This window comes from Acyrthosiphon pisum, chromosome X (genome assembly GCF_005508785.2).
Source record: "Acyrthosiphon pisum isolate AL4f chromosome X, pea_aphid_22Mar2018_4r6ur, whole genome shotgun sequence".
In the NCBI taxonomy this organism is placed as follows: domain Eukaryota; kingdom Metazoa; phylum Arthropoda; class Insecta; order Hemiptera; family Aphididae; genus Acyrthosiphon; species Acyrthosiphon pisum.
In genome coordinates, this window is record NC_042493.1 from 70,995,319 (window position 1) to 71,006,453 (window position 11,135).

Genomic DNA, 11,135 nt, shown 5'->3' on the forward strand with positions numbered 1-11,135 from the left:
GTACCTTATAACAAAATACATTTTTTTGAATTCCTAAAAATGTTTAACTTCTATGAATTTAATAGTTTTAAAAGTTGATTATATTATATCCTTCAATGACATTATTAAGCGAAAATATGATCAGACATGATATATTATTCAAATAATAATAACTACAACATTAATTTCATTAAAAAAATGCTAATACCAGATTTCAAAAAAATAGAGTAAAATTTAGTCATTCGTATAATTTTTTATAATATTGTAAAATAGCTCTGGAGTTCTAATAATTGTGTGAAATTACACGAATTGAAAATGTTCTGTATTTATAATATATATAAATGAAGAGTATAATTTTACATTCAACATCACGGAATATTGTTATTTGTTAATACAAAACTACAAAACTCGTGTGGTTATGGACATACATCACAAACAATTACAGACGTACTAAATAATAAATAGACAACTATATTGAAAAAAAAAGTTTTATTTTGTGTGCTACGTTGTGTGGACAATGTTGAGTTATATGAAATATACGTTTTAAGTGACAAGTATTTAGATTAAGGGGACTGGAGCATGATTCATTTTCGGTCGAAAACATAACTTTCAATCACTATACGCCCAATATAATGTTCCGATATTAATTTGAAAGCAGATTTGAATTCGTCACCAAATTATCTATGCTTTGACAATTTCATTTTTCTGATTTTTATTTTTTTTTACTTAGAAATTTACGAACAAAAAGAGTAAAAATAAATCATATTCATAATTTAAATTTAAATACATTGATATAGAATATGAAAAATGTACGACAATTAAAGCATAGCAAGTTTAGTGGAGAATTCAAATCTGCTTTCAAAATTTAAATCGAAACATCCTATACTGAGTGTAATGATTGAAATCACTTTAAGTATTTTTTGAATAAAAATGTTTGTAATTTTATAAAGCAATATGTGCTTGCGCGTAGGTAAAATGACAGACGTACATCCCGGTCACTATGATACCCCAATAAAACGTGATCAGTACTACGAATTACTCACACTGATGTTCATTTACTTACAACCCATACACCGCTCTGCTTAACGCGTGCAGTGCGTGCACGTGTGCCATACGAGCCCCCGGCCTTCATTTGATTTCGAAATCTAACTCCTTTAGCACTTCAAACCGTCGTGCTACACTGCTACCTGTGGTTTGGTGGTTTTGTGCACGTTAAGGTAAATTACGTATCATAGTATGAGAAAAGAGTACTGGGGAAATGCATGAATGCAAAAATCACCATTTTTCTTTTTTTTTTTTTACTTGGAAAGAAGGTAGTACGAATTTTGTTAATTTAGAACGAATTCATACGAATTCCATATCAAATTATTAGAAAATAACACCTTCTATATATAGTCAGATCCATATGAGAGATGCTGGAGTAAAAACAACCCAGATATTATATGAACCCGGCACGGTTCATCGTTCACACTGGTCAGGACACGTTCAATCCGGGTGAAGCCCGTCCGGGAACCCTGATAGAGAATTGTCGGGAACAATATTTTTTCGGCCCGGACGACCGTTCCGGACCCGGCCCGGATAAATGTGAATGTTTCATTTGTGGCGAATCAGCCAGGGCCGTATTTGGACAATTTGCGCCCCGGGGCAACATATTTCAGCCACCCCCTGGCCCCTACCCCCCACACTCACACAAAAAAAAAAATGCTATTTCTTAAAATGTAAGGTGTAACTATTTTGTTGTATACAATTTTGGTCCACAGAAAATTGAACTAACTACATAAACATAATAGTATGCTTGTTTGGACCAATATTTGCCGATATGTGGATAAGCGAGCACGATGATAACGACGACCGTGCGACGGATACTACAATCCACCACCACCGCCGCCGCGTATGTCGCACCTGTGCTTTATAATTATTAAATATTATGCCGCCAACCAGTTCGGCCGTTGCGTTTGTGCGTAACACACCTGTTCCGGTCGCGCGTGGCGTTGTAACGGCGATCGTCGGCCTTATTATTGTTAAGATATACGTTTTTGCTCTAGTGTCAATAAAAGTTTAAATCCGTTCTATTATTATTAAGTCGAGTTAGCGATGGTACAGTGTTGTTACCACGGCGGTGAGTGACACGCACTATAATATATTATAGTGGTGTGCGGGCAGGGCCGTCGTTAAGGGTAGGCAGTACTGGCCTCGCGCTTGTAGGGGCCTCGCAATTTACACTTCAATTTGATACCAAAATATTGTTCAAAATTATTAATTTTTTTAGTTTTGTATTGATATTATTTGTTTAATCGAATGATTAGGTATACAATGTATACATTTGAATTTTGTATGGTGACAAATATTATGCTGTCGAGTTTTAATTTATATTGGGTATTGTAGTTTAGTTTAAATTTAGTGCAATACCACCAGTACCTAAACACAGGGGCTCCATTTGGGGGGGGGGCAGGGTGTGCACTCGCATACCCTGTAATTTTGTTGTCCACAATTGGCCTAGGCCTAATTAATACTATGGCCAGATGGCCTTCAGTTTGCCAATCTTTAATTGTGCATGCACCGCAGCTAGTCACTGATAATCATAAATAATATTATAATATTGTGTTCTTTAATTTGATAATTGATAAATTGATATCGGTATCACTTTATCCACTGGCACACACAAATATTTGTAAATGGCTACTGTCTTACTGATAGACAAAAGACATAATAATAATAATATGCATCTATTCTATCTAAAAATATCTTTACTATATTCTATACAGTATATACACAGAATGTATGAACGGTAAAATGTAATGTGTTAACTATAAAAATATGTTTTTATTAAGTATGTTTTTGATACTGTAATGAATCCGTAATGAAAAACTGAAAACACTAGAAACGTTTTTTAACGATTGGCCTGGAGGTGGGAAAAAATTGGCCTCTTTAATTGTTTGCACACAAAAAAAAACTGAAATGGCGCCTCTGCCTAAACATTATTTTTAGTATATTATTGTCGTTGTAGACATCTTGTAGCTCACACTCTTACCTGTGGCACGTCAAGGATTAAGATAACATAATAATATTAATTATTATCGCTATTAATGTCTAACCAGTACGGCATACGCCAAGTTTTTTCTTTTAAATCTATAGATACATAAAATAAGATGTCCTGACTAACTGACTGACTTACCATGCCTTATCAACTTTGCGTAACTACCTGTAGGATTTAATTGTACAGAGATATATTAGGTATAATTATTACACATTATTGGTCATATAGACGTAGGTAAGCCAGAGGGCTATAATATGTTCCCTAAATCTTAAACGCTATCCACGCTTTTGATTTTCATAGTATTATTACTATTATTGATGGGAAATCTTAATGGTTTTATTCTACAATAAATTATGGGGCCTTGCATTTCACAATTTAGATATTGCCTAAAGCCTCGCAAATCGTAACGACGGCCCTGTGTGCGGGTGTATTATATTCGTACCTACGTTACGTGATAATATAATACTGTTACCGTGATTGCGTAGCTTGTGTCATATCGGATTATGGTCGGCGGCGGCAGCAGCGTTCCCGGCAGATGTGCATGCGGTCGGGTATCGTTATATTAATATTATTATTGTAAAGCCATGGTGGGCTAAAATCGTCACATTGTCGAGTTGTTATTTTAGTTTACTAGTATTGATTGTGAATTATTCTTAATATCGATATTCATATATATGATATATTATATATCTCTGAGACCGGTCCGTTAGGGAATTTTATAATAAAAGGTCTGTAAAACGGGATTGCCGTATTTATACATTAAGATATATTTATTTGATTTATATCCGATTTGTCATAATGTGTAAAAATATATCTTGTATTATCATTATGCAAAGTGTGTGATCTATTATTCGTATCAAAACCAAACACTTAACCTCATAGACTTGTAAGCGTCGTGGTATATAGTATATCAACTCTAGGGACATTTGATACTATTGCCCACAATGCTACTCTTACTAATATAATATTGGCGAATTAAATGTATAAACCTACAATATACACTATATCCAATATTATATTCATATGTGTGTCAGTGTGTGTGTCCATGTTACCATGGCAACCAATTATATATTATTTTGAAATTTCTGATGGAATGTTTTATATATAAATGGTTGCCATGGTGATATGTAGAATTATTATTCATATAGAGTTGGCAATTTTAATGGGCAACGAAGTGAACGGGATCAGATATTTATATAATATACTAGCTGATCCGGCAAACGTTGTTTTGCCATATGAATAATTTCCTAGTAATTTCTAGTGTAGACAAAAAATAGCTTACTTATTGGAAGTATGTATCTATGTTAGAATGTGTATATTGTATGTATGTAAGAATGTGGTATATGAGTGAAATAAGCATGGAGCGCTGTGCACGATGAGGGAATATAAAAATAACAAAAGGCAAACATTATTTTTAATTTATTATAATTTATTCCGTAAAATTATATATCATTAAATAAACAATTACGACAGTAACACTATTAAACAATATCAATCTCTTAATGCAATAGCGTGAACAATATTTTTTGTTAGTCCATCATTAGCTAACACAAACAAACTGGATGGTTTACCCACTCGAGAGCATGCCACGTATAATTGTCCGTGTGAAAAACATGGTGTTCTCAAATCTAATCCACAAACAGACATCGTTTGACCTTGGGATTTGTTGATAGCCATTGCAAATGCAAATCTAATCAGAAACTGAATACGTTTGAATTGAATTGGCACATTAGTAGGTATAATAGGAATCCGTGGTATGAGTATATTTTCACCTCTGAACTTGCCATTTAAAATCCTGGCTTCGATCACGTTTTTCATTAATTTTTGAATGACTAATCGCGTACCGTTGCACAACCGGGGGGGTTCAAATTACGAAGCATGATAATTGGAGATCCAACCTTTAATTGTAAATTATGCGGTGGCATGCCTGGCAAATCCAGTGAGTTCAAAAACTCTGTGGAAAGTTTACTGCTTCGCTGTCGTCGCAAACCGTATCAATAGATTTATATGATACCAAGTTCTCTGGCAACAACATCTGTATCTTCAGATTTATATTGTCAACGTCTACATTTTTTTCCGCTAAAATCGCTCTTTCTGCAAGCCACTCATGATTTATGTACTGTGTGTGTACATCGGGAAATATTTGTTCAATAAGAGTATCTTGCGAATCAGCGATTGTGCAGAAATCGGTCGGTAATTTTACGTTTCCAGTTTCATCTATAGCAACTTTTCCATCACCGATATCTAAGAGTTGTTTTGAAAATGTTTCAGCGGATGGATCTTGAAGCATTTGAACGCGCATATTTATTTTTAGCTGTAATTTTTCAACATTACGCCACAATGGAGATGATTTTAAGCAAACGCGTTGATCTCATCAGCGTATGTCGAACGTGGAATGACTGGAAGTGTTTGTCTGAAATCACCTGAAAGGACCAACAGAGTTCCGCCAAATAGTTTGTCACTGTTTTTAATATCTTTCAATGTCCTGTTCAACGCCTCAAGTGAATGTTTGTGTGCCATAGTACATTCATCCCAAATAATAATTTTACACCGTTTCAGCACAGTGGCCATGGACGATTGTTTCTTAATGTTGCATACTGCGTCAGGGTTATTCTAAATATTTAGTGGCAGCTTAAATACTGAATGAGCTGTTCTACCTCCATTCAATAAAGTTGCTGCAATGCCCGATGATGCAACGGCCAATGCGATCCCATTATTTGATCGTATTTCAGCAAGAATTAGCGAAATAACGAATGTTTTGCCAGTTCCACCCGGTGCATCCAAAAAGAAGAACCCACCTTGTCCAGCTGAAACTGCGAAGCATAATGCGATCATAAATGGTTCTTTGTTCCTCATTCATTAGTGGGACATTGCGGGCAACAATCGCTGCCATTTCTACAGTACTGTACTGCAGTTCACAATTCATTTCAGTATTCATTAAATCAGATGCAGTTCGATTTGGCGAATTCATACCGAAATTACTAAGTGGTAAGTTGGCAATGACAATGCAAAGATCCTCAATAGCAATCAATGCTTCATTGTACATTTCGTCGCTCAATGTTATGGTTAGATCGTGGCACCGTATACGATGTTGATGCAATATATCATCAGTCATTGAATCTTTGTGATTTTCCCATAATATCTGTGCTCGGGCTGGGAAACATGTAGTCAACACTATAGCGAATAGTAGACGAATTTGTATTGCTGTACAGTTAAATGCAGCTTCAGCAAGCATGCATTCCCACTGGTTGTCGTCTTCAAGCAAGTCGAGTGCAAGGCATGCATCTTTATACGTTGGATATTGTTGCCCATTCACTTTACGTATATCTTGAAATGATAATGGGCCAGTAACATTAACCAACAACAGTCGAAGATAAAAGCACTCCGTGTGTCTTGGATTGACTGTAAATAATCGCCCCAAGGCGTTTGATTTAAATAAATTGAGACATGCAGCAACTGGTGAGCCTTGCTTGCGGGGCATCCATGTTTTTGTTTGAGTACATGTGAAATAGCGTGGTACTTGTGAATAGAGTAATGTTCGTGCAAAGGCACCAAAATCATCCGCACGATTACACAATTCAAAAAATGCAGTGAGTGTAGTTTTAGGTGGATTTATTGCACGATCAATCGCTGTCTCGTTCGTGAAAAATACACGCTGACCGTTTTCAAGATGGATGGCTAACTTAACAACTGCTGGATCCCGTTCATGAATTGGAAAACCAAAGATACGCCAAGCAGCTTCATTGGAGTTGATGTACCGACCAATTTGGTAGAGCGTTATTTCATCGTTTTTATTCACTGGAGGAGCATTCACATTAATATTTTCCACTCTAAACACCGCCATATCACTGCCTTTATGGACATACTTGCAAATGTATTTGATGCTCTTCACAGAACTGCAGAACTCAACATTAATATGAGCATTATATGTCTTGCTCAGCAGAGGCGAATATGGCACCACCCAACGATTGTCAATATCAATGTCTGTGTTGATGATATTTTTAATAAATGACTGTCCGCCATTTTCTTGATTTCTTCGACGATATATTGGGTATCCGTCGACATTTGTGACCGTATCATTGGTAAAATCTTTAGGGAAATTTTTAGTACATTTTCCATCAGCCATGCAAGGCGATGAACTATTAAGAGTACCACATGGACCATGAATCATGTTTGTTGTAACAATATCAAACAGCAGTTGGTCGGTGGATGGATCTGGAATTTCCGCAGAAATGATACTATCGATTTCTTCAGGACGGATTTTGTCGATGAACCAAACCAAAATGTGTGCATGAGGTAATCCTCGCTTTTGCCACTCAACCGAATACATCCAGCAACGTGTGGGACCAAATACATGTGATTTAGTAATGAAACTTATTAAAGACTTCAACTTTTGTCTGAACACACGTGCTGTAATGTCATGGCGATGTATTGCATTTGAACCAGGCAGTAGCAAAGATGTTATCTGGCCATTTTGGATTACATGTGAACGTGAAAAATAAACATGGTCGTCCATATTCGCGCACGTAAGTCAGAGCATCCTGTATATATTCTTGCAAATGACGTGGACTGCCTACGTACGATGATGGTAAAATTACATGGTTACCAATTTCGGCGACGTCGGCGTTGTTGTTGATAGCGTCTCGCAAATGAATGTACTCTTCCGCGCGCAGCTTTTGTTGATTATATCTTAAGTATCGTAGTCGTTCGCTCTCAATCTTCGCGTACATGTCGACCATGAATTGTTGACAAAGCTCACGACATCGTAAAATGACGTTGTCCAGGCCACGTTTAATCATTAATCGGTACGCATAATAATCCTTTGAGCTAACGTTCTTGTTTGTTTCAACTCCTGTAATATTTGTTCATAAAAATTAATTTAAATTTATTACGTTCAATAATTTAATTGTTTTGTTAAATGATTAACGATCAAATTAATAATCAATGAAGTACCTGATACGGGATCTCGTTGTTTTATGTTTATGCAATATCCGTCTTGTCCCTTCCAGAATATTAGCGGATATTGGAGAGCGTCATATGAACGATGTGTGTCAGCAATGAACTGAAAGTTATTATTTCTTCTACGAATCACAATTTCTCGTGCAGCTGTACAATCGCCAACCATGATTCCAGCAACATCATCAACAACGGGTGCATTGAATCTACGAAAATGCTCTCCAGCTGGTGTTTTATCAGGATTAATGACGATAGCGTGATTATCGCTTTGTAATTGGTGCATATGTAATTTAAATATTTTCAACAACTCGTTGTGCTCGTTCAAAAGAGCATCTAGCTCGCCGACGATGCGCCTGGCATAAAGTGAATCAAGGTTATTATAATAACAACGTGCATTCACGCGATTGGCAAGTGCGCTTCCGGAATCATCTCCGCCCATAAAGTATATTTGTAAGAATTTATGTGGTTCGTTTGGCATTGGCAGCAGTGAGCCCATTTTATGATAAACTTGGCCTCTGATTTTGAATGTAGAATTGAATTGTAGACCATTTGCATTAGTATTTCGAACTATTTCTGTAGCTCCGAACGATGTCATTTGAAAACATGAATTGAATCTTCGAATTGACTTCAGGAACTCGTTAGAATCTGGATCCGTGCCGATGAGTAAACCGATCAATGGTTCAGGTGGTGTTTCAATTTCAGGTAGTTGCACTCTTCCTGACGCGCAACACATCCCAGCTGGCTCATTTTTGAATTTCAGAGCATGATAATGCGGACATTCCTTGTCCATAGCACCAATTACCACTTTTGAATGAGCATAATATTTAATATCGGGCTCATACTGGAATGCTAGACGCGGGAATGAATCAGATATAAATGCTCGATGTACCTGTTGTCGTTGTTGGTCATTTGTTCTTCGTCTTTTGACTGTGAAGCGGCGTGATTGTCTTTGTTCTAATCTTCTGACTTCATTGCGTTCAGCTCGTGTATCTTCTGGCTCTTCTTGATGCAATTGCGCCATTCTGACACGTGCATCAGTATTTTGTTGCTGGATTTGTTCTTCTATTCTTTCGGATCTGTTATTTCGCAAGTTTCGAGCTTTACTTGTACTGCGGCTCAAATCAGCCCCTTTGCGTTTTCTTGGCATTGCTCACTGTACAAAACATCTAATACATAAAATTATCGTGTACACAGTTTTCGTTGCCATACATATTGTTTATGCATCAAGTGTAGTAACGTGGACAATTGTACATAATGTACCCTATGTTTTGTACGGTGAGCAATGCCAATAAAACGCAAAGGGGCTGATTAAAAGGAAAAATGATTAAATTACTAAAATGGCTATTAAAATATAAGGGTTGATCGTAGAAGGGTGAAAATTGAGGATTGTATGTATTTTTGTATGTTGTATCTATTTTTTTTTTTATATATATATATTTATAACCAATACCTTAGCAACCATTTATAAACAAATATTTCTACTGTAAATTATCAAAATCCCTGTTTGAGCACTTCTGTTATTCTTTTTTGGACAACCCTTATCACTTAGGGGTATGAAAAATAGATGTTAGCCGATTCTCATACCTACTGAATATGCACAAAAAATTTCATCAAAATCTGTCAAGCCATTTCGGAGGAGTATGGCAACGAAAACTGTGACTCGAGAACTTTATATATTAGATAAGAGAATAGATTATACCTCTGAGCAGAAGATAGGCTAATTTACAAAGGGAGAGAACCAACCCCGGGAGGTGCTCAAACAGGAATTTTGAGATTTCCGATGGAAATTTTTGTTTTTAAATGGTTGCCATGGGTTTTGAAGCTATTATAATAATAATTATTGGTTGCCGGGAAACGAAGTATATAGTAAGTATATATAATGTCAATTATTAAAATAGAAAAATTAAAAATGAGTAGTAAATTGTTATAGCTATTGTATATTAATAATAATCAAAGTAAACAAATAATCAATAATATAATTATAAATCTTAATAAATTGTATTATACTATCAGTTTTAAATTAAATTAAAAATGTGTACAATATAAATATGTAAAAATGACAAATAAAATAAAATACTGAAAAAAATCTTTAAAAACTACATCTATTATAGTATAATATGAAAATATGTCAAAATTACAAAAAAATATATAATGTTGATATAATACCTAGTGTCAAGCTCAGATATAAAGTGCACATGCATAATTATAGATTAATATTTATTGAGGGTTTAACAAATCAATTTTGGAATAATTCGTCAAAATAAATCAATTTTAGAATAATTCGTCAAAATGAACGATCAATAAAATATCATCATGTATATAATACTATAATAGTACAAAGTGTCCGCGTTCTACAATGTACCTTTTCACCCAACCGTACAAAGTGTCCACGTTCTGCAATGAACCTTTTTACCCAACCGTACAAAGTGTCCGCGTTAAGCGTTTTAAACAATGGACTGTACAAAGTGACCGTTCACCGTCTTACACACCTGTGCCGATCAACCCGTCGGCCGAATTCCCGTTTAGTTGAACCGTTTTTAAAAACGGGTTTTGACTTGGCATAGTGGTGGTGAATTCGGCTAGACAAGCGTCCGATCTTACTTTTGTCGTTTCAGCAGCTTCTTCAGTTGCAGTACAATGGCCGCGCATGTGTCGTGTTGATCCGCAGTTTGAACACGGACGTCTTGGCTTCGGACAATCTCGGGCAATGTGACCTTCAGTTCAGCAATTGTAACATTGCGGCGCTCTGTGTTCATTTCTTCTTGTCTGCTTCACGGCATCGTCTTTCGTTGCGGTCAAAGTTGTCCCCTTCGTGGTTGACGGCAAAACGTCTGCACTGGCCTTAACCGTTGACGTCGAGGTTGACGTTTTCCTAGGATAACTGATAGTCGGATTTTTATTCAACGTGAATCTCGCTCTTCTTGTGTCGGGTAACCGTTCCTAATCGTGTAGGTCGGACAACAAATCGGTTAGGTTTTTATGGTACCGGCTGGAGGTCCAATAAGCCTGATCTTGGGATTGGAGTGCTTCCAAAACGGAGTTTCTTGTCTCCGAAAAAGTCAACCTGAGGGAGTGGCACATTCCCGCTTTGTCGTAAAAATAATCTTCAAAAAAAACTTCGGAGAAGTAAAAAAAGTCTTCTGTGCTTTACTTAAATGGATTG

General features: G+C 36.2%; 2 protein-coding genes across 2 annotated transcripts; both read right to left on the bottom strand.

Moving 5' to 3' along the window:
- Nucleotides 1-4,416: 4,416 nt before the first annotated feature.
- LOC115034005 lies at nucleotides 4,417-4,878 on the bottom strand. Its single transcript, XM_029488923.1, has one exon. The coding sequence runs from the start codon at nucleotides 4,832-4,834 to the stop codon at nucleotides 4,508-4,510; it is 327 nt and encodes a 108-aa protein (XP_029344783.1). The 5' UTR covers nucleotides 4,835-4,878; the 3' UTR covers nucleotides 4,417-4,507.
- A 490-nt stretch (nucleotides 4,879-5,368) lies between these two features.
- On the bottom strand, nucleotides 5,369-9,119 carry LOC103308633. The gene is made up of 5 exons (XM_008182344.1): nucleotides 7,970-9,119; nucleotides 7,615-7,868; nucleotides 5,891-7,481; nucleotides 5,657-5,829; nucleotides 5,369-5,599 (listed from the first exon to the last, which is right to left on the bottom strand). The coding sequence occupies exons 1-5, from the start codon at nucleotides 9,117-9,119 to the stop codon at nucleotides 5,369-5,371; spliced, it is 3,399 nt and encodes a 1,132-aa protein (XP_008180566.1).
- Between the last annotated feature and the right edge of the window lie 2,016 nt (nucleotides 9,120-11,135).